This window comes from Gymnoscopelus braueri (assembly GCF_963280865.1).
Source record: "Gymnoscopelus braueri genome assembly, chromosome: 5".
Classification (NCBI taxonomy): domain Eukaryota; kingdom Metazoa; phylum Chordata; class Actinopteri; order Myctophiformes; family Myctophidae; genus Gymnoscopelus; species Gymnoscopelus braueri.
In genome coordinates, this window is record NC_137606.1 from 27,932,834 (window position 1) to 27,957,622 (window position 24,789).

The 24,789-nt window shown below is 42.6% G+C and overlaps 1 protein-coding gene across 1 annotated transcript; it reads left to right on the forward strand.

The window, feature by feature from the left end:
- Positions 1–4,156: 4,156 nt before the first annotated feature.
- On the forward strand, positions 4,157–24,253 carry LOC308085111 (zinc finger and BTB domain-containing protein 16-A-like; the record flags this gene model as incomplete). Its single annotated transcript, XM_080428188.1, has 6 exons — positions 4,157–5,319; positions 8,768–8,865; positions 12,338–12,424; positions 22,026–22,196; positions 23,265–23,432; positions 24,024–24,253. The coding sequence occupies exons 1-6, from the start codon at positions 4,160–4,162 to the stop codon at positions 24,251–24,253; spliced, it is 1,914 nt and encodes a 637-aa protein (XP_080284314.1). The 5' UTR covers positions 4,157–4,159.
- Positions 24,254–24,789: the final 536 nt, after the last annotated feature.

Sequence of the window (24,789 nt, forward strand, 5' to 3'; positions counted from 1 at the left end):
GTCTCTGGATGGTCCCTTTGTTTTTATTGGGTCAAACTCAGAGGTCTCTGTTGTGTGCAATCTGAGTGATAACCCATTTACAAAATAAAACATGGTTCTGAACCACACATCTTCTGTCCCATGGTTTCATTCCTTAACCACTAAAGCCAGGGCTGCCAACACTCCTGGATCCCGCATGAGTCTCCTGGTTTTTGTCCACGTCTCCTGACACTCCTGGATTGTCATTTCTTCTCCTGGATTTGGTATCAAACTCCCAAAATTCACCAGAACACAGGATTACACCTACTATGTTCAAAAGTTTCTGGGGGAGGACCCCCAGACCCCCCGGTTCGGGGTGTGGTCAGTGCATGCCAGTGCATACAGAGATATTAACTTTTAAGTAATGAAAGTTTATTATTAAAGATGGGTCTTACATTGCTTCAGTCATCAAATCAATTTCTGTAGGCCTACTTTTTTATTGGATGAAATTGTACCCATTATTTTCCAATGCTAGTAAAGCAAGTCTGATAAAAGTATCAAACTCACAAAATTCACCAAAAAACAGGAAATTACATCTACTCTGTTAAAAAAAAACGGGGGGAGGACCCCCAGACCCCCCGCTAGCCACGCCCCCAACCAATCTCCTGGATTCTGACAGTCCAATGTTGGCAGCCCTGCTTAAGCCCTTATACTTCGTTGTATGATGACAAACAGTGAAAATAGCTTATCTACAAGGTCATAACACACTAGCTTTTAATGTTCACCTATAATGATATGCCAAAAATAGGGTTGCCAGGTTGATGGTGGTTAATCGCTCTCTGTTGAACAAAACCTACATAAACCCTTAATGGGGATTGTGGATGCAGTGGAATATGTTCAACACCAGGTGGCAGGAAATACCTTTTTGTCGTTTTAATTGATGCCATGTCACGGAATAAATAATGCCTAATGATTAATGTTACAGTGTTGTAGGTCAGAAATGCTCAGGGTACCACACTCTAAATAAGCTACCATATGTATGGTAAAAAAGCATAATCCATAGGCTGTACTTATTGGTTTGGATAAAGCTACCCAGCAGATGCTCTTACTATTAAGTAAAAAAAATAAACTGTTCTTCTGTCATGTATATGGATGATCAAAGACCAAAGATGTTTGTTTTTGATCATTGTTCTACAAATACTGATCGAGGTTACAACACCACTGACAAAGGCGACAGAAACCTCCAAAAACCGTATTAAACACAGTCAATAACCTAATTATATAGCCTACATTTTGACCAGTAATGGCATTCTATATCTTCCAGTCCATTTCATCATTTCCGTCAGTTATTTAAATGGAAATGTATTTTATTATTTGATCCTCGTCAGATTTATTAATCAATCAATGTCGCATTGGGTTGTGTGATGAGCTTGTCGATCTGCTATTTTCAGTGAATGCTTAATTTCCCCACAATAATACAACACAGAAAATACACAGGTATTGAGCCCTGAGGGACTCCGGTTACCCATATGGGGTTTTATGTGGTTAAGCAATAGGCGCCCTAGCTCTTGCCCAGGTTGTTCAGTGGGATACAGGATAGGTGGGCACTATAGGGACATCTGGGCACCTCGGTGTAAAATTGGCTATTTCTAAAGTATACATGATGTGAACATGCACGGTACATCATTATCAGACTTAATTATATCCTTCAACGTCTTGTTTATGCCCCAAATGACTGGATGTACAGGTTTTGTAGGAATTTGCAGCAATTGTAGAAATATTAGACCTTAGTTGTTGAATGTTTAAGCATGTTCTAATCATGTATACTTTACTTAAGACCATTTTTCTAATATATATACATATATTTTACATTTTGGACAAAATAGCCAATTTTACATCAAGGTGCCCAGAGATGTCCCTAGCGCCCTCCTGTCCTGTTACCGTTCAGATTGCCCTGTAGATGTCGCTGTTTGCATCCTTCGCAGAACCCAAGGAGCAGAGGACAATCATTCAAAGCACAGTGACGTCGCCCGGGTGATGATTTGCTTACTTGGAGCAGAGAGTGAGTTTGGAGCGGGTTCTGTTTAAATGAAATGTCTAACCATGATGTTGCCTGGATGATAAGGCTATCAGTGGAGACGGAGGGATATTGAGGTAAGCATCATGACAGGACATGATCATGGCTTTATATTTCACTGTGTTTCCAGACAGGTCATTTAATACAGGTGGTCCTGGATCTGATCTAATGTGTGCTACTTTTCAGACAGACTATAGAGGCTACTATACAAATGTTTACCTACCATATGCTTACTTAGTGATAGTTTATTGTCATTGACAATGTGCAGCCATTTCAGACATCTTGCAATGCCTGAAGTTTGTCCGCGCCGCTGAAATTGGGGAATTAAAACTTGATTCGGTCTCGTATAGTCTCATGATCATCAGACCTAATGTTAGATGGGGGGTAATTTGCGGGAATAAGTATAGCTTTAGGCAGTATAGCCTAGATCTAATGATTTATCCCGATGAGTGAGGCTATTATAAGGCTGAATGGTTGCTGTGCACCTGATGCGCTCTGTCTGATGTTGCGGATAGTTGGGACCAAGGATGTAACCTATGATCAGCATCACTAGGGATGAGTGAGTGGTCCACGATTATAGCGTTTTATAGTTATATTATAAATATATATATAATATTCTCTATTCTCTATATATAGTTATGTTATAATTATAACTGTATATATAATATTCTATATTCTATAGTTATATTATCACTATATATATATAATATTCTATATTCTATATATAGTTATATTATCACTATATATAATATTATATATTATATATAATATTCTATATTATATATATATAGTTATATTATAACTATATATATAATATTATAACTATATATATATAGAATATATATATAGTTGAGATAGATATAGTTATAGTTGAGACCACCAAGGATGTAACGTATAATCAGCATCACTAGGGATGAGTGATGAGTGGTCCACGATTATAGCGTTTTGGAGCCAAGCATTAGGCCAGGGGTCTTCAACCTTTTTGAGGTCAAGGACCTCCTAGCTGCGAGAGAGATGAAGCAGGGACCCCCCCCCACCTCTACAGCATGTTGTATAAAATTCTGTTGCAGATCAAACTTTTCCATAGATTTTCATATAGCTTCATAGACTTGTTTGACACATTATCTTTCTATGTTGGATTCTTGTGTAATGTGTATTTTCAGACCTTTTAAACCCTCAGATGGCTCTGTGCTTGGTCTGCTCTTTTCCCCCTCTACACCAACTCTCAGAAAATAGCCGATCTACAAGCTCACAACGCCTCACAGCACGAGGCGTTGCGAACTTGTAGATCTGCTATTTTTGGCTAATGTTCCCCGTCACACAAAGATTTGTCGGACCCCCTGTAGTAAATCCGAGGACCCCCTAGGGGTCCTGGACCCCCTGTTGAAGACCCCTGCATTAGGCTACTTTGACAGTCGCTTATATTGTTGAACTGAACTAATAACCATGTCACATGTCATAATTGTGTTGATGGTCGGCATATAGCTAAGATATTTGGATAGTTTGATAACTTGTTTTACGTTGGTCGTATAGACGTGGTAGCTATACTCCTTTGTGGTAGCTGTTTACATTTGTAAATAATAATGACACTAATAAATAATAGACGTATTGTTGTGCGCTACCTGTTGAAGGTGTCGGCTGATAAAAAGGAATGATGGAATCAGTTCACTTACAAACATTGCAGACATTATTAAAGCAGCACTGCCGCTTTCAAATGGACTTCAGTGTACATCAGTCTGATTGTTTCTGCATTCTGTTGTCATTATTACTTATTATTTCATTATTATTAATTATATTGAATTGGGTACCTGGCATATAAACCATAGGCCTATCAAGTCAGATCTTAAAATCAGGCAAATATTTTTTTTATTTAATTTTATTTAACTTTTAAGCAGTCCAACTTATTTATTTATTTATTAATAAAATAATAGCCCAATGCATTAATTCCCTCTCAATTAAATACTAACTGAGTTATTCTGCACTGTGAGTAAAACTATATGTTTTACTCTCCTTCCACCTGACTTCCTCCCAGACCTACAGTGTACAACAAACTAAAGGCAGTTGGAGAGCCACACCTCATGCGTGGGCTCAGCGAGGGTCCGAGTGGATACGGGTCTAACAAACATGGGTGTCCTTCAGCTCCACAACCCCACGCATCCTAGCACGCTCCTCCAGCGGGCCAATCAGATGCGCCTGGCAGGGACGCTGTGTGATGTCATAATTACCGTGGATGGCCAAGAGTTTCCGGCCCACCGCACCGTGTTGGCCTGCACCAGCAAAATGTTTGAGATCCTGTTCCATCGCAACAGCCGACGCTACGCCCTGGACTTCCTGTCCCCCAAGACCTTCCAGCAGATCCTGGAGTATGCCTACACGGCCTCTCTGCAGGCCACCGCCGAGGACCTGGACGACCTCCTGTACGCTGCCGAGATCCTGGAGATCGAGTACCTGGAGGAACAGTGCCTGAAGGTCCTGGAAACCATCCAGGAAAGCGAGGAGGTGGCCGTAAGAGACCCTAACGACCACAGCCGCGCCAGGCACTGGAGGCAAATGTTGATGTCCAAGAACAAGCATTCCGTACAGGATGGCACAAACTGCACCACTCCCACTGCCCTCCATCACCTCGCACTGTGTCAGATGACAGAGAGCACTTCCCCCGGCCCACAGACTGACGGGGCTCCCTTATCGAGCCCCAGGCTGGACAAAGACATCGATATGGAGAGCATGGCTCTCCAACAACGCCAGCATTTTAGCCTATCCATGGCCTCATCCCTGGCACCGGCAAGTAGCATAAAGACAGAGAGCATGCAGGTGGATGAGGCCAACGGCTTTGAGGGCAGGTCCTCCAGTGGAGGAGAAGTGAGCTGCATGTCTGAGCAACCGCGAGACGAGGGCCCAGGAACGCCACTCCGAGGCAGTGTGATCACCAGCGCTCGAGAGTTACACTCGGGCCAGGACGACGGAGGCCAAAAGGGGAGCTCTCTTGACAGCTTCCCTGGGACAGCAGCTGAGACACATCTGGCCTCCCTGTACTCTATGCCTTCCAACCACCCGGAGGGGATGATACCAGTGTCTGTCTCATCCCTGGCCCCGTCCCTGGCGATGCCGCTTGATCCAAGGGCCTATGGCGGCCTCCTGCACCAGGGCTTGCTCCACAGGGAGCTCCTCAGCAGACTGGGCCAGTTTGCAGCAGGGATGAGGCGTGAGGGCCAGGCTCAAGGCCAGCTATGCTGTGGTGAATGTGGGCTTCAGCTGCACAACAGACAGGCTATGGAGCAGCACAGGTAGAGTAGACCTCCGTCACCACTCCCAACATCAGTCTGTTCATTATTATTATTATTATTATTATTATTATTATTATTTAATATTATTTATAATATATATATATATATATATATATATATATATATATATATATATATATATATATATATATATATTACAAATGATTTACAAAATTATATATATATATATATATATATAGTGATCAGAATTATAGCTAGAAGGACTCAGTGACCTTACCCTGTATATGACTATGCGTGCATGTGCCATGTGGATAATTTCCTTGTGCCTGCATGTGTGGATACTGTATGTGGTAAATGTGTTTATACTAAGCAGTTAATTTTTCCGTTATGAATGATGATGGTTTGTTTTGTGATCTTTTGGATTCCTCTGGATGTCTTTCAACATACAGCATTAAGTCACTGTCAAATGTAAAATTGGGGAAGAGACTCATGTTAATTTGTACTCAGAGACACCTGCACTCATGCCTGCAGAGTGAGACTTTTTGGAAAGTCATGAATTAGATCTTTGTTAGGCACTTAATATAGAGCAGCCTCCGTGTCGCATAATGCTGCTATTTACAAAGCTACTGCTTTTCTTTTTTTTTTTTTCCCTTTTTTCCCCTTCTTCTTTTCTTTTTGATTACTTCTACAGTTCGTGTGCTTCACACAGGCTGTCTTCTAAACTATTTGATATGCATTCCTCAGCATCGTTGGAGGAGAACTTCTCAATAGGAATCAGGCTGAACCTTTCAGCTTGTTGATGGATAACTTCTGCTGTTGATTACTCAAAATCTGGGATTTCTCAGTTTGTTCAACCATCTCATATAAAAGCATCGCCAACACCTACTAACTGTTTTTGTTTCTCAAATGAACGCCCATGAAAGATTGTCTATATTACCCCGTCTGTCATTTTGAACAGTAAATAAACTACAAGTCCCATTGACCATATTCACACGATGACAATTTTGCTCTTATGTCACGAAACCTCATGAAACCACAACCTCATCCCTTGACTCGCAAATGCAGGTGATTGACATTTCAGGCTTGCGCCACTCCAGAGTTGAAGGGATGGCTCTCCAATAAAATGGAGCATCCTGTGAGCCTTACCGCTCTGTTTGATTCCATTTGCACACTTAAACGTAAGTCATACTCACAGGATTTTGCTGTGTAGGCAACTCATGCAGATAGACAGATGTCCATTGGTTTGGGTCATGCTGTGGCCCTCTGAGGACGGGAAAATGAGCATACAGTACACCTCAGTTGTACTTTGACATTCTGTATTGTGTGTGTGTGTGTGTGTGTGTGTGTGTGTGTGTGTGTGTGTGTGTGTGTGTGTGTGTGTGTGTGTGTGTGTGTGTGTGTGTGTGTGTGTGTGTGTGTGTTTGTATCTATTTATCAGCCTCTGTAGCAGATAGACAAATGAAATAAAAAGCATTTGAGAGCTTACACATTTGGCTATTACTGACAATTACTTGCATTTCCCCTAATGTAATTAAAAACATAAAAAATCCATAACCAAAGGAAATAAAAACTCAATATAAATACAAACTCAATATAAAACAAAATTCGGTATGTTTATCTTTTCTTTTCTTTTTATTGTTTTTTATTTTATGAACATTAGGGCAAATGAAAGTGATTTTCATTAAAAGCCAAAGGTCTAAGCTCTAAAATGCTCTATTTTATGTTTCCATCTGCTACAGAGGCTTTTTGTGAACTTAAATTTAGAAGGCGTTTTTTTAATCGGCCTCAGGTCTAAATGTGTTAAAAAGAATTTCACCCTGACACGTTTCTGTAGAAAATTAGAAATATAATTCCACGGCATGTTTCTGTGCAGACTGTACGGTATCAGTTCAATAGGCGTAAATGCAGTTAGTCATGAAGTGCTTGCAGCCTACTGAGTTTGTCTCTGAATTATGTTACATGTCTTCTCTGAGTTATACAAAAAAATGACATTTTGCAAAGAACACTTCGTAGGAATTTATGTTAAACTGGTGAATTCCAGCACTGATGCTGGGAATTTAAGGAACTGCAATTATATAAAATTACAGGTCCAAGAGAAAGAAAAGAAAGAAATGTTGATGGATGTCCAGGATGTCTTGGACGCTGACAGTGTGTAGCACTAATTTATCGTTTTACTTTCTTAGATAGATTAGTGCCTTTTTGGTTCTATGAAGTGGCAAGGAATTTAGGATAAGTGAGGATGCTGAGGCAGATTTGGAGACACGAGTACTTTTAATTTAGAAGTTTATTACAAGTTAGTGGTCAAGCAGTTCCCTGACTAACTCAAAGAGCACAGGCCCTTATTATTATGGTTAATCAAGATGCTCCCAAGAAGAGATACCTTAAGATCAGCAAACATGTTTGTCCAACTAGCAACCAACCGTGTTAGATTTACCCCCACACAAGCATAACGGGAGTTAGAGCTCACCATAATTTGGGGGGAAAAAAGCTTATTTTATGCTCCATTGTATGATGAAGTATAAATTGGGCTCAACATGGTTAGAAGGGGTTACAATGTACGCACAAGATGGCACGCAACAGTTATGTAAGATATCTAATCATAAGCAGGATAAGTACTGTTCAATATATTATTCCACACGTTTTAATTCAACATTAGTTCCATAAGCGAAGACCTACACATCAAGTCAATAACGTGCTACACATTTTCGGTGTTTACATTTTCAGAATAATTTCTTTTGACCACAGATTGTATTCCAGCCATGGACTGCTGTGAGGCCATTTGTTGGTCAGAGGGGATATAAGGATAACTTGCGTGGTTGGATGTGTTTGATATGATATGATGGCTTTTGCTGCAGGCAGAGCTTCAGCGAATCATCCTTTTCCCCTCCTTTTTATAGCAGTTACACGACAAGTGCGTGTGTGCGCGTGCATGCATGCATTTGTGTGTGTGTGTGTGTGTGTGTGTGTGCGCGCTGCTGCGCGCGTGTGTGCACGCGCACGTGTTTGTGTGTGCGTGCATGTCTCTTTATCTGTCTTTGCATGTGTGTGTGTGTGTGTGTGTGTGTGTGTGTGTGTGTGTGTGTGTATGTGTGTGTGAGTGTGTATTGCGGTGCACTTGCGGTTGGAGGCACGTATACGTCTGCACTCTGAAATTAGCCAGATATCCTATTGTCTGTGTTCTCTTAGCATTCACACTGTGTGATTCACAACTGCAAAGACTTCTCTCACTAACGATGTTGCATTCAGTGATTGTTTCGTGTCAGAATGCAAACGTGCTGTTCTTTATGGGGACAACAATGCTACTTGCTTTGGAGGACCTTACAGAAAAGGAACAGAAACATAGTACTAGTGATGTTTTCTTTCTCTCTCTCTCTCTCTCTCTCTCTCTCTCTCTCTCTCTCTCTCTCTCTCTCTCTCTCTCTCTCTCTCTCTCTCTAGTCTTTCTTTCATGTATTGTTTTGACTGATTACAGTTGTCTTTTCAATAGGAAGCTGCATAACAGGGAAAGGGGCCATGGCTGTGAATACTGTGGCAAGCTCTTCCAGGACAACGTACGGCTAAGGATGCACATGCTGTCTCATGCAGGTGATTATAACCATCACACATTTATCTGAGTATAACCCAGTCGACGGAAAGACGGACAGACGGACGGACGGACGGGACCGAGCGACTGACTGACTGACTGACTGACTGACTGACTGACAGACCGAAAGACTGACCAATCGACAGACAGACAGACAGACAGACAGACAGACAGACAGACAGACAGACAGACAGACAGACAGACAGACAGACAGACAGACAGACAGACAGACAGACAGACAGACAGACAGACAGATACATTATTGACCCTGAGGGAATTTCCTAACTTGAAAGGTTACTAGAAAGCTGAATAGGTACATCAATGCTAAGTCAAATAGAATGAGTAAAATACAAGCAAAATGAATGAAAATAACAATCAAATGTGTTGGCACTGTTGACATGTATACACGCAGCAACGATACTAAGTAAATAAAGTAATATATACAGGCAATAATAATAAAAAACAACAGTCCACTACAATTGACAGTGCAGACTGTGAATTAAAGGTTAACATGGCTGTTGATACTGTGGCCTTATATTTTACGCACCTGTCCATTCTACAGAAGGCACACAGTAAAGTTTCTCTGTTTATTCTAGGCTACTTTGTTTGGAAATTCTCTTCCCATGGCACTGTAAATACTGCTCCCCATATTAAGATCATGTCTGTGCCTACTTACTGTAGACCTCTCTCTCTCTCTCTCTCTCTCTCTCTCTCTCTCTCTCTCTCTCTCTCTCTCTCTCTCTCTCTCTCTCTCTCTCTCTCTCTCTCTCTCTCTCACACACACACACACACACACACACACACACACACACACACACACACACACACACACACACACACAAACTGTCTCTCTGTCTCTCTTTCTGACTCTGTCTCTCTCTGTCTAACCCCCCCCCCCCAAACACCAAAGTCTCTCAGTTGAATCTTTGTGTGTTTTTTTTTTTTGGGGAGATTTTGGCAGTTCGCCAGCTCTGCCCCTTCTGAGTGATGACATCATCAGCTGCCGGCAGGCCTGGGTGTTCTGCCAGTGTTCCGAAGCGTGTGTGATGGCTCGCTCGCAGATGTGTGTCCAGGAACACACTGTACCCAAATGCAGACTTAATCAGACCTGACTGCTCTCCCAGCTACTTTATCCAAAATAGAGAGAGAGGGGGAGAGGCGGGAGGGAGGGAGGGAGGGAGAGAGGGGGTAAAAATGAAACTAAAATAAAAGCAGAGACCCCGGTCTGAATATGAGAATAGACAAGGCTATAAGCTCGCTGTCCCTCCTTTACATTGACAGTTGTTTTAGGGCAGGGTGACACCCTGCTGACACATGAGAGAAAACCATTCTCTTCTTAACCACCTAAACCCCATATGGGTAACCGGAGTCCCTCAGGGCTTTATAGTGTATTTTCTGTTATCTGTTATTGTGGGGAAAGCGTTCGCTGAAAATAGCCGATCGACAAGCTCACAACGTGTTGTCGATCTGCCATTTTCAGCGAAAGCTCTCCCCACAATACGGATGCTGTGGTTACAAGTGGTTAAACAAATAGTGTTTAGAAAGGACTTTACCTGGGCCATGCCATGCCTTGATGCTGTGCTGTGCCACTGTGCTGCTGTGGAACCAGACTGGCATACATACATACATACATACACGTGCACTGGCTGGTATTGCTGTTAGGAGTAGGACCCTGGCAGGGTGCTCCTCCTAATTTCCAATTCACGACGACATTCGAATTTGAATTCTCACAAAATGATGTCCTCCGTATCCCCTCCCCAATGTGCAAACCCATAATGCCATGGGGGAAAAAGAGATGTCGATCTTATTGTCACCGTGTATTTTCAGTATAGCAGCCTTTAGATCCCGCTGGTTGCTAAGGAGCGAGTGCTCCACCGTTCTAATGGGCTGATTTAGTATTCAGCCCGATGCTGGCTCTTATTTTGGTATGCCAGACAAAGTGTTTTGATGGAGGACGATTGCAGCCGTGTCTGGAGACAGTTTGATGGTTTATGGATGAGAGCACACTCCGTGCCTTTGACTGCACAAGACAATGCACTATGTTCTCTTCCTCTCCCTAATCACACAATCTCGCACAACACAACACAACACACAACACACCACGCTGCATGGCCAGCGTCACACAACATTAGGATCCACGACAACACCGCCATAGCATTTTTTATGCTTTGAAACTTCTGTCAGGCACGTTTTTATTTATTTATTTATTTGCCCCGTGAAAGAAAGGGGTGTTCCAAAACAATAACAGTTTTATTTAGGGGTGGGGGGTGGTGTTTGTAGAATGAAACATTGGGAGCAGTTGTGCTGCATTTGTGTAATAGAGGTAAGGTTATAGTGCGAGTTGAAAGAGGACCACGTTTAGTCTGCAGCGTTCAGAGTTCCCAGAGCTTGTGGGTGTTTTAATGAGTCATTTTAACTTCATTTAAAGCCAGCTGAGCAGAAAATAGATCAGTGAATGAGCCCTGGGCCAGTATGGATCTGCAACCGATTTACATCTCTGTGAGAGCCAACCCACATCCAAACAGCTGTGTGCGCGTGCATGACTGTGTATGTACTGTACGTGTGCACGTGCAGGTTTGTTTGCACGTGCATGTTTGTTGTGTGTGTGTGTGTGTGTGTGTGTGTGTGTGTGTGTGTGTGTGTGTGTGTGTGTGTGTGTGTGTGCGAGCGTGTGCGCGTGCGTGTGCGTGTGTGCGTGCACGTGCGCGTGTGTGTGTGCGTGTGTGTGTGTGTGTGGATGGGTGAATCTGTTAATGTCTCTCTGTGCAGGTGTGAGTGCATCAGAATTCAACATTTGTGCAAGTGCTGTACACTCTTGTCTTCATGAGAACAGCCATGGGCATTCCAAAGGTGGGCTGAATACTGTAGTTCCACTGTAGTATGTGAGGGGATTTGGAGTGTTGACTCTGAAGTGTGTTTTTTGTTTGTTTGATAGAGGGATGTGCTGCAGGCGGAAAGCGTCTGCTGTTGAGAGAACACCCAGTCCTTCTGTGGCCTCTCATGCAGACAGTGTGCTCAGTGTTCAGAGACTGATAACAGGGCATGGTAAATAAAACTCTTCAGCGCTCTGTGAAGAGAGAGGCCATGGCACACTGTCTGGTGCCATTGTCCTGAGTTGCATTTTTAACGTGGATTCTTCCCCATTCCATTGTGCTGCCAGGTATAGTCAGCGTAGTATGTGCTTCCTTATTTACTGCACTAGTGTTTACAGACTACTGAGAAGCCCCAGGGAATTTCAAAAGGAAAACATGAAAAACAGGAGTGCCTCTGCTCTCCTGTCCTACTGTTCCTTTTTGTTTTTACTAAATTGAGGTTGTCATTTCTATGATTCGCATCGACTGCAATAAGAACAGCCATATAACTGGCAAAAGTTCACGTTCACAAGTACCCAGCGAAACTCGTTGCTTATTCTGGAGTTGCAAATACTGGTGGTTGTTGATTAGGATAATTGTTCATTGTTGTGATTTCCTACAGCTCCTGCAGAAGCACTGGTCTGTGATCAATGTGGAGCCACGTTCTCATCAGAGGATGCTCTGGAAGCCCACAGGCGAACACACACAGGTACAGTACAAACACACACACACACACACACACACACACACACACACACACACACACACACACACACACACACACACACACACACACACACACACACACACACACACACACACACACGCTACGTTAATGTGTGTCTTGGACAGCATCAAGTTTGAACTATTGATTAAATTGTGACTTTGAAACTTTTGCTCATGGGTCCAAACTTGCTTGTCATGCTGGCTGGGTTAAACTGTTCCTGTCATTATGCTCTATGATGTATCCACTCTGGGGTGGGGGGGAAGGGGGGGGGTGACCTCTCACATATCACCTACTAATATCTTTTGGCATCCATAGAGTGTGTACTACTTCACAACAGCCACAGTTTTTTTTTTTTGTTTACTGTTAGTTATAATCACATTATTATGTGATTGATATACCATGGTCTCTTCCTAAAGAATTCCTAAAGAATGATTTACCATACCACAGTGTTTATCAACCCTGGCAAACGGCCCATTTTTGTGCCGGGAGTACTGCTACGGTGTTCCGCGCCGTTTGAAGAAGGTGTGGGGAAAAAAAAGAATATATTTTCGCTCCCGTTTTAGGATTATTACGGTCAGATTCAGGATCAGGATCAGATTATTAGATATTATTATCAGATATCATAAGTATATTGGGTACCAAATATACTTACCAAAGAAGGTAGGTTAGAAGGGAAGGTTTTCAGACTCCTCCATTCATTGCACTGACCCAAGTTTATATATTTGTAGGCCAAAGATTTATATATTTGTAATGGCCAAGGTTTCTTTATACCTGCCCAATAATCTGTGTGTGTGTGTGTGTGTGTGTGTGTGTGTGTGTGTGTGTGTGTGTGTGTGTGTGTGTGTGTATAATTATATATATATATATATACCGTATATCTAGGTGTGCCCTGGGATCTTTTGGCTATGCCAGGTGTGCCTTGGCACAAAAAAGGTTGATAAACACTGCCATACCATACTGCACATACACCCACACATTACCTTCTGTGACTACACAGGCATGCATGTTTTGTTTAGGAATGCCTTGCCACAATACAATACGATACACAATAGGAAGTAAAAGTCAGAAATGTCTGAAACTATTACTATTGAGTCTTACAACCAATGACTTAATTAATGGCTATTTAATTATGATCAATTTGACCAAACCACTCTAACCCAGTTAGAGTGGTTTGGTGGTTTGGTATCTTTGTACTGATGGTCAACAGCATGTATGCCTCGCAGTGTCTGAATCCACACCTTTTCTGCTACTGTCAGAGAAAGGTGATAACCCCTCTCCGGAGCATTGGCATGTAACTGTAACTCCAGGTGGCACACACAGTATGAATAGTTAATGCTTGTGGACATGGAGGGGTGTTAACGATGCCCAGAAGTCTCTACCCTCATCTCTTCAGGTTGTAAACATCCAGAGCTCAGTTTTCACCTTGGCAGCGTATCCAGTGCAGGGTACAGAAGGGCATTACTCTCTCATTTTGTCATGATCTCAGTTTGGTCTAGTGTGACCCATGACCCCGTTTTACTGCCTCTTTACTGTGCCTCACACCCTGCACTGAAATGAAGCATAGGTTACGTTTTTAGTTGTGTGAGCTGAGGGTTAGCCTGTTCACGCCTCCCTCCCTGGGTACATTTATATTTCGCAAACCTCAACTGTACTTTACTTTCACCAGATCACATAGCCATGAGATTCAGATCTGAGTGTTGTGACAGTGATACCATGGCTTTGTATTGCCATTAGGTATAACCAGTGAGCCAAATGAGTTTCCTCTTGGCAGATTAACACTGTCTTGTCAGACCTCGGCAGCTGCAACACTGAGGCCCACCCCCCCCCACTGCTTTCAGGAGACCTTCTCTTAAGCAATTTGGCAGCGTTGGCTGTGTGAGGCGATGGTTTACGGTTTAAAGTCTCTTTTGCTATTTTGATATGTCAGAGGTGAATGGCCAAGGGTTGCTGTAGTTTGAGATCAAAGTGAGGAGGGGGCGTTCGCGGGCAGGCTGGAACGTGGGAAGGGAAAAAGGGGGTGGCTTCCCAAGGGCATGTGGCTGGCGGGTGGCACTGGATGCCAAGACTCAGAGGAAAAACAACATCATGTGCTGCTGTTTACTCCTCTCTTACAGCACTGTCATAGTCTCCTCTGACCTACTTGTCAGTGCCCAAAATAAAAGAATGGATCTGTCTCTGAACTGCGCGAACAACAAAGGGGTTTGTTTGATTACAGCTACTGTAGCTATGCCTCTGGGGTATTCAGCTTTTTTTGACTATAATTTTATTTAAAGAGTTTTGTAACACCCAGTGACTGTAGATAATCTATCCGACACGTTGGAAGTGACTGGATACGCTGCAGAGCATAATACTCACTAACTATTCTGCCACATTACCTTCTGGGCAAAGGCCGGATGAGTGCTGCCACTGTGTGTTTCAAAGCAGCTGCACTTTTTTTCTCCATGCATTTTAAACTCCGTCCATCAATAGAATATGATGACTGTCTGTGCCAGCTCTAATTAAGCAGTTCTATAACCCATTCGGCCACGGTATGGGCTTTGCCATGTTGCCATTGTTAAAATAAACCCTTTAGCTCACCTAATTGCATGTCCGTCATTAGACTGGCCCCTACTGTTAATACCCAGCTAACATTCACACAGATTTTAACCCATTAAGACCTGAGGCCGATTCTACAAATCAGTAGTTTTCTGATAAACTCAGTGGTTCTCAAACTTTTTCATATCCAGGACCCCCAAGATTATATGCATTTGACCATGAACCCCCATCTAAAATATATTTTGGACCCCCGGAAACAAAGATTTGAGTTTAAAAAGATTTGCAAAAAAAAAATACGATTTTGTGCCGTGCTATGAGCTTGTATATCTGCTATTTTTGAACGGCCAAAGAAGTCTAAAATGACGCAGATGCTTTCCCGGTCTTAACCGGTTAATACACTAACATTCACACAGATTCTAAACTGAATGGATCTCATTTTAGAATCTGTTGTACCGGGTCATAGTGGCATGTCTGCTGCTTCCTGTTGTTCAGCATATAAAAGGAACACTGTGTAATTACAGTGTACTAGAGCAGGGCTCTTCAATGTTTTTTCAGGCCAAGGACCCCTTAGCTGAGAGAGAGATGAAGCAGGGACCCCCGACTACATTTTATGTAAAAGTGTGTTGCAGATTAAACTTTTTCATAGTTTTCAGATAGACCTTTTGACGGCACTATCATCAGTGCATGTTGGATTCATGTGTATTTTCATTTAACCTATAAGCTCATTTAACCTATAAGCTCATTTAACCTATAAGCTCATTTAACCTACAAGCTCACAACACGAGGTGTTGTGAGCTTGTAGATCTGTTATTTTTGGCCAAAGTTCTCCTCAGACTATAGCGATGCTAGGGTTCAAGTGGTTAATGTACCAAAAAAATAATCATATGACACAAAGATTTGGGGGCCCTCCTGTAGTAAAGTCTGAGGACCCCCCCCCCTAGGGGTCCTGGGACCCCCTGTTGAAGACCCCTGTACTGTAGTCTACATGGGGAAAGTACTGTATGCTTAAAATGCAAGAAATCAGCGCAGTGGATATGGGGAGCAGCGTGTGACCTCAATGAACTGGTCCATGGAATGGTGGTTAAACACGAGCAACGTATCTCTTGTTGCATTAATTATTGAGCTGGTTGTACCTCTACTCGGGTAGATTAGCAGTCTACTGATGTGTGCCTGAGGTCATATCAGGTACTGTAGTCTCTCTGTGTGTGTGTGTGTGTGTGTGTGTGTGTGTGTGTGTGTGTGTGTGTGTGTGTGTGTGTGTGTGTGTGTGTGTGTGTGTGTGTGTGTGTGTGTGTGTGTGTGTGTGTGTGTGTGTGTGTGTGTGTGCGCGCGTGTGCGTGTGTGCGTATGGTTCCAGCATCCCCATAGCCACAGTCAATGCATCTGCGGGGAGTTGTCTGAGTGAACACGCAAGCATGAATGTACCGGGTCATTTGAGGTCTAGCACACAATGTAGCCTACATGACTGTGTATGGTTAACTGGGTCATGAGCGTCCGAGACAGTTAGAACAGTATATGCACTGAGCTGTGACATAACGGGAACATTATTTAATGCAGCTTGTGTGATCGGTGTCATAGTAAATTCAGTGCGCACGGCCTAAACCGCGAGGGCAAGTGTGGATTTATGAAATATGCATTATATTCCTCGGGCATTGTCGTGGTGAGAGTGTTTTTTTTTTTTAACCCATGAAGACCTGAGCTCGATTCTGCAAATGCCTAAATCAGTGGTTCGCCCTTTCAAGATTTAGCATAAAATGGTAAAAGATTGCAGATGTACAAGCTCGCGGCGTGGCACAAAGTGACGCTCTGTGAGCTTGTAGATCTTCTATTTTTGAATATCCAACACAAAAATCTAAAATGACACAGATGCTTTCACGATTTGACATAATTTCTACTTCATCAAACTGTGATGTTGCGTAACGGAAAATAGCCGATCTACAATCTCTGCTATTTTAGCAATTTTTGAGAATTTCTGAAAACAACTGGAATGACATGCCCAAAATAGGGAAGCCAGGATGAAAGTGGTTACGCTTTGTGTTGCAAATGTGGCTTGCAATTTACATGCAAACCTGCTCAGTTGATTAGGATAACATACAGTACACAATAGACATGAATGAAACAATTGCTGTTTCAGATATTTATTTATTTATATTAAATAAATTGAATTGTTTAGCGGGTGTAAAGAAGCATAGTGTTGAACAAATCAATGTCATTCATGCAGGTGCTTACTGGACACTAATTCTAAAGTAAATCTACCAAATAAGGCCAACACGCAGAAAACTTGCCGGAGATTTTCATTCATCATTGAATGCAATCTCTTGTTCAATTTGCAGTGGGTTTACTCCCAGATTCTCAGGGTGGGAAAACTTTTGTCAGCCATTTGAAAAGAAACAGGCTGCGCTTATTTGTGAATGAAGGGATTAGCTCGAACACTTCACCCCAAGGAGGACCATGATCCTATCTGGTTGCCTAGACACATGGTTTTGTCTCTGAGGCAGCGTGAGAGCTTGGCCGGGTCCCACCTCAGTTGGACTGAATGAGTGGCAGATGTACCAAGGCGAACTGTGTTTAATCACATGACCACGCAAAGTCTTCTCACATCCTATTTTGTAAATAAGCTGAAATGGCGAAAATATCTGAAACCAATCTTGATTTAATAGCATCACGGTTTGCATCACCTCACAAAAACGATATAATAAGAAACAGTATACAGTATAATCTTTCTTGCATCGAGAGGAGTAGTTTAAGCTGAATTGCTTTTTTTCCCACTGGAAAGTGTGAAAGGCTCACTCTCACAGGATGAGACAATGCTCGGTTCGCTCTCCGTCCTTTGAGGGCCACCATTGATTACATGGTATTTACCCCATTGAGGACCAAGGGTCAAGGGTCATCCTGTGCCTTAAGACCAAGTCCCACACCCATTGTCTAGTTAAGGGTGAGAAAGCAGGGGGCAAAGACAAGCCAACTTTAGGACCTACTTTGTCACAGAGAAAAGCTTCTCAGCACTGAGAGCTAAAGCCTATTGGAAAACACTACGGGCAATGCTTTTTGTTTGGAAATGTTAACTGGGAGCACTGAAGCACGTAGTGATCAGATAAAATGCCATCACGCACACAAACACTTTAGGTTCATTTTTACTCCATCGGACGGTGCTGTCGCTTGTCGAAAAACCCCAAAATCTACAAGCTAACAACACGTTGTAACGTTATGCGCTGTTAAACGTGTAGATCTATTCTTTTTGGTGAGCAACACTGTTGTTCAATGAAGTAGAAGTTAGGCTTTATTAACCCATTCAATCCGGGAACGCATCTGTGTCATTAGATTTGAGCCATGACCATTATTTTATACTTTGGCTATCAAGAAATAAAAAAATGTATGAAGAATCTAGAACATCTTGTGCAAATCTTTGAATGCATATCTTTTTTTACGCAACATTTTTAACTCAAATATTTGCTTCTGGGGGTCCCTGGAACAAAGTATTTTGATGGGGATCGGAGGCCAAAAACATAATGTTGGGGGTCCTTGACAAGAAAAGGTTTGAGCACCACTGATATAGCGACAATAGTTTTTCAGAAAACTGTTAGGATTTAGAAGACATTTGTAGAATCGGCCTGGTTAATTTCAGAAGCTTTAGGATCTTGTTTGCTTTCTTTTTATTTTTAGCATTTTGTGTAGTTGAGTTTATAGTAAACCTTAGCTACTCCTGGGATGTTGTCACTCGATGTCAGCCTGACATCAACAGGCACCGTCTTTTGATGGAACATTTGTCATGTTCCCTTACCAACATTTCTATCTATCTATAGTTTCCATAGATAGATAGTGGTTGAGCAAGACACTGAACTGCTCCCTACGAGCAGGTTGTACGAGCAGGTTGGTGCCTTGCATGCTTTCCTCCGCAGTGAATACAATAGACATTGTGAAGCGCTATATAAGTGCTATTTACCATTTATACTTCATCGTACGACTGTCTCACTAATTTCCGCTTATTTTCGGCAAGCAATGTGGCCTTGCAACAAAGTATACATTAAGCTTAAGATTAACAAAAGAAAAAGAAAAGAAGAAACAGATCTAATGCACACACTGTATACATTAAGCATAAGAGAAAAACAAAAAAAGAATGGAGATAATAATTGTATCGATGTATCTATATTATCTATCTATATTCTTATGAGAACATCCACACAAAACAAATCAGTCACAAGGTGATAAAGCAATGCTATTTTTATGCGGTCAATTGTGTGGTGTCAACTATATGAATAGTTATAATTCCGTGTTCATCACACCCCAGTGTATAAAGAATTTGGATGATAAGCCCAAAAATTAAGCGCTTTGTCTATCTGACACATGTTTTCATCTCTAAGGGGAGAGAACTTTCTATGCTCTGAAGGAACTGAAGGACGCATAGCTTACACGCGCGCGCACGCACGCAAGCATGCATGCATGCATGCACACACACACACACACACACACACACACACTCACAAACACACACACAGAACAACAACGACAACAAAAAGGATATAGGGATATAAAACAATGAGCAAAGATGTATGTGTACGTGCATGCGTGTGACAGAGAGAGTCTGAGTTCTAATTAAAAAAAAATAACTGGGAAATGGATTGAGCCTAATGCTATGATTGGTGTAATTTTGAGTCCTTTTGAAATAATATGTGTCAGAGACACGGGACGCATAGTTAACAACATCACTAGTGCCCAGTATTCCCCCAAAATATCTGCAAATAGTGCCCAGGCTTTTTCAAAAATAATGCCCAGTCTTCCCAAGAAAAATCCACAACAAATTATCTCAGACTGGGAAAAAAGTGGCCAGTCTTCATAAGTGCCCACTCTTCTGCATACCATTTAGATAGCTGTGGACTCTGCTCAGTCTCAGCCAGTCTGGATACTTTAAAATAGAAATCACTCCCCCTGCTGGATGCATAAAATATTGCAATGTACTTAGATAACATTAAACAGATCATGGCTCTACAATGCAGGTCGTCTGGAGAATGCATTTTGTTAACCTTAAATGTTTGGTATTTTTAGAATAGATCATCATTCCGACTTACTGATGTTAACTGATGCTTGCTGCACAGTGAATTGGCTTTAGTAATGCATGACTCACATATGGAGAGAAAACATGTCTAATGAGACAGTGAAATGTTTTCTTGTCTAATCAGTGATACAGAGACTGGCAAAGGCACATTTTCAACTGAGAATTTTTTTAAAACCTTTTTTTGGTGCTGACATTTTTTGTCAAGCGAAAAGGTCGTGTGACAATCCATAAGAATAGAGGCTTGGGGAGCAAGGGTCTTTTGTCAAGGTCTAAAATATTGAGATCCGTGGGTGAGAAAAGGCCCCTGGTCATTAGGCAGCAGCAGCATAAAGACTGAGAGTGTAGGAGTTGCATGAAGGGCCTATGACTAATGGGTTTGGTCAATGATGCCTTGAACCATATTGTGTATCTATTGTGTTAATGGCCACAGGGTAACGCTTCTGACAGGTGCAACTCATTCCATCAGACTGTGCACTATAGTGTTGTAAAGAATGAGGAATGTCTTTCATCCCATTTCTTGTCTGTTAATGATTGAAAATGATCTGTGCTGTGAGCATTATTTAAAAGATATATACTTAATTTGAAACCTTTTGTGGGCTAGGAAGGCAAATGATGAAACTGGAAACATTTAGTAAATAATTTCAGATGCCGCCTCACAAACAAAAGGCACATAGTTTAGTGTATTATGTGTAAACGCTAAAAACTGTGTTTTGTTTGAGGGAATTGTACATTGCATGCATTTCTTTGAACATTTGATTTCTTTATTTATTATTAAATTATTTAATTATTATTATTATTATTATCATTATTATTATTATTATTATTATTTAATTTTACTTTGAACAATGTCGCCTGTTAACTCGATTGAACCTGAAGCAAGTGTCTGACACCCTTCCTTCTTAGTATGAGTGTGCTGTATCCCTTTCCCTGCACTAATTCCAATTTAATTGCCAGTTGCCTCAAGGCACTTCAATAACAGTAACAAATGATTTGATTTAGTGGACCTCATCAGACTGCATTTTAAATGCGACACAGCAACCCCACTTGAATTCCAATGAAGTGCTGGCACAGCCCTCTGTTTACTAATGATCCTCCGCTGGAGATGTCTGATTGAATCTGAGTCAGGAGCAATGGGACCTGCTAGCATTGTAAATGATCCACAACCTGAGCAGAGAGAGAAATAAGGACCTCATAATCTCACATTAAAGCTTAACTCTTCAGGACATGCACAATATTAGCAACGCAATTGATTAAGCCATCTCTCAGTCTAAACATCTCGTATGAATTTGCACGAGGGTGCGGCCGAGGGGTGCTAGGATGGCGTTACGAGACGCCATGCACACCCTGTAGATCAAATGGTGACTGTATGACAGGCAATGGATGGTCTTCATATTGACGTTCTCAGTTAAACTACCCTGCCTGCGTCTCCCCATCTGTATTCCTCTCCACACTCTGTGCAACAGGAAAGCAGCCCCAAAGTGATGCCAGGTCACACACAGGATTAAACTGGATTGTGTTTTTTCCCGCAGTCCTGCCTTTAATGGCTTGATATCACTACTTAACATTCTGCACAGAGCACATAGTGTAGGCATCATTTAGGGTGGAGCGGCTATCAGCCGCTCTCTGAGCACAGAGACAGAGGACTTCACAGGCGAGAGCTGACTCCTGATGGGGAATGAGGAGAATAATTACACATCTAACACACCAGGAAGAAGCCATTGATTGTCTGATTGGCACGCTCCACATTGTGTTTGAAATTCCTAAAGAAAACAATGACTTTCCGGGTTTAAAATAGAGTGTACACGTATAAAGAATGCCCGTGGACTTTTAGGAGAGTTAGTTGAGGTAAAAGCACTTGCTCTTTGAAAGAAGCCTGTTTTTTTTTTTCCTCAGAGACTCAGAGAGAAAGTTGAAGTGACCCAGTTTCACCACTTAAGGCCCTGTCTGCGCACAGTACTGAAATAACTGTGTGTCTCTGTCTTGTGCACTCTCCAGGGACTGACATGGCTGTGTTCTGTCTGCTGTGTGCAAAGCGCTTCCAGACCCAGAAGGCCCTGCAGCAGCACATGGAGGTCCATGCAGGCATGCACAGTTACATCTGCAGCCACTGCGAGCGGCCCTTCCCCAGCCACACAACACTCAAAAGACACTTACGCTCTCACACAGGTAAGACATGGATTGTTGACCCTGACGAAGGCAGCTTGCTGCCGAAAAGCCTGATCCTACTTTTGTATTCACCGTCATAATCGGTGCTAATGCCTGCTGGATCCTCAAGTATAGTCACACGTGACCACTGAATCAGTAGCATCAGAATAGGGCATCATTTTGTTAATTTTCTTTACTTTCTCTGTCTGAATGATTCTAGCCAATTTGCATCCACTTTCCTGTTTCCCTTGCCATCTCTGTGAGATGACTCACCTCTCTGATGACAGCGCTGTACTGCTATGGCCGGGGCGTATTTTGGGCAATTTCATCCTGTTTATATTTGGGGTTCTTAGACAGCCTTTGGGCTTCTGCAATTCACGGCTGTCAGTTTTGGTGCAGTTCACCCAAAATGATAGAGCAAACCCAAATAAATATTGAAGGGAAAGCAAATGGAAATGACTTGTCTGCGTGTACCACCAAGGGTGAGTCTCAGTGCCGCAGGAGACGGGGAGATATTTACTGAAAAGATGTCCCCCTTTCTTCTTTTACCTTAAATAACTCTCTCGACTGTCAAGACGGCTTGATGTCTAGACAGGAGAAATACATAATTGATGTGAAGAGACAGAAGTGAAGGGAGTTTCGGCCACGGCTGCATATCTTGTTTGTCTGCTTCGAAGTAACATTTTGTAAATGTCATCTGCTCCGCAGTGGCGTGGGCTATTGGGGAGAATCGGCCCGTAATGAGCAGAGCGGTGTATCCTCTGACTTGGTTGTTGCTGTGGACACTGAGATAATGAGGCACATAGGTCATTGGTCCTCAGCCTAGGAGAGAAATAGATTAACTACAGTGTGGAAAGCACAGCCACACATGTCTGGGGGACTTTTATTAGCTATTAGCAGACAGCTGGGAGGAGTGTCCTCGCATCGTAATGTTAGCGACGTCTGGAAGCACAATGTCCCCCACCCCACCCCTGCGACCATTTGACCAGCGCGGATGGTTATGTAGCATGCACGTCATTCTAATGACAACGTTGCTGTTTTATTACTGGACATTATAATGGGCCGGTCTCGGCTTTTGGTGTTTTTCAGGCGACCACCCGTTTGAGTGCGAGTTCTGCGGGACCTGCTTCAGAGATGACGGCACGTTGAGGGGACACAAGCGCATCCACACAGGAGAGAAGCCTTACGAGTGTAACGGCTGCGGCAAGAGGTTCAGCCTCAAGCACCAGCTGGAGACACACTACCGTGTACACACAGGTCAGAGGGAAAAACCTCCCCAAAAGCCTCCTTTATATTTCGTTGTTCGACTGTGTCGCTTGCCAAAACGAACCGATTTTCAATAGAAACAAAACGTAACGCTTGCCGAAACATAGCAAATATTTTTTCAATTGAAATGTGACACGATGCACGCCAAAACTAATATATTTTTGGCGAGTGGCACACCCGTTTGGCTTAAAACAAACACACCCCTCTCTCACAGACACGCACTCACGCACGCACGCATGCACGCACACACGCACGCACGCACGCACGCACACACACACACACACACACACACACACACACACACACACACACACACATATGCAGGTGCACTGAATTAGAAGTTATTACAGTTTGAGAACATCAAATTTAATCTGCTAAATCAATCAAAGACTTATTCACTCAAAGAGCAATATTCATAACCCCTTTGAACGGATACCGTACAGCTATGTGAATGTGCTTACCCACAGATACCTAATACAGGGATTTAGGTTAGCATTTAATGCCATGGTATTGTTGTGCTGGTTCAAGTTAATGTTATTATGTCTCATTGGCTCTTCCCTTCCTGCTTTGTAAATGTTTCAGGTGAGAAGCCATTTGAGTGCAAGCTTTGTCACCAGCGTTCACGAGACTACTCGGCTATGATTAAGCACCTGCGCACTCACAACGGAGCATCTCCGTACCAGTGCACCATATGCCAGGACTTCTGCCCCAGCCTGGCTGCCATGCAAAAGCACATAAAGAGCCACAAACCAGAGGATGTGCCCCCAGACTGGAGGATAGAAAAGACTTACCTTTATGTCTGCTATGTCTGAGCGGGACTTAGACCGTAACACACACACACACACACACACACACACACACACACATTTGCATGTGCGCGTGTCAACGGGGTGTTTATTGTGTGTGTGTGTGTGTGTGTGTGTGTGTGGGGGGGGTTGTGTATGTGTAGGCATATATATTTACATATAGGTATATACACACACAAGCACATACAAGTTACATGCAAATGCATATACACAACTAGAAAGGGGTGCACATTAGAGCGTATGCCCTACCTTTCTCCATCTTTCTGTCTGTCCGTGGAATGTGATGACAATTTTGTGGGGTTGTGCGTGTAGGAAAAGGCACAGACAATGGGGGAAGGGATATAACAAAGGACTGTTACATCATTATGGTGCATTCAGAGTGACACAGGCTGTATGGAGAAAGATATTTGGACAGTGAACACATCGAAAAGTAGTGTGGCATATTGTCATCACTAAGACAAACATTACAATGCTGTAGCCTAATACTTTGCAATACAGTATGTGTGCGGGACGCTCCCATCTCCTCAATGTTCTGTGTAATC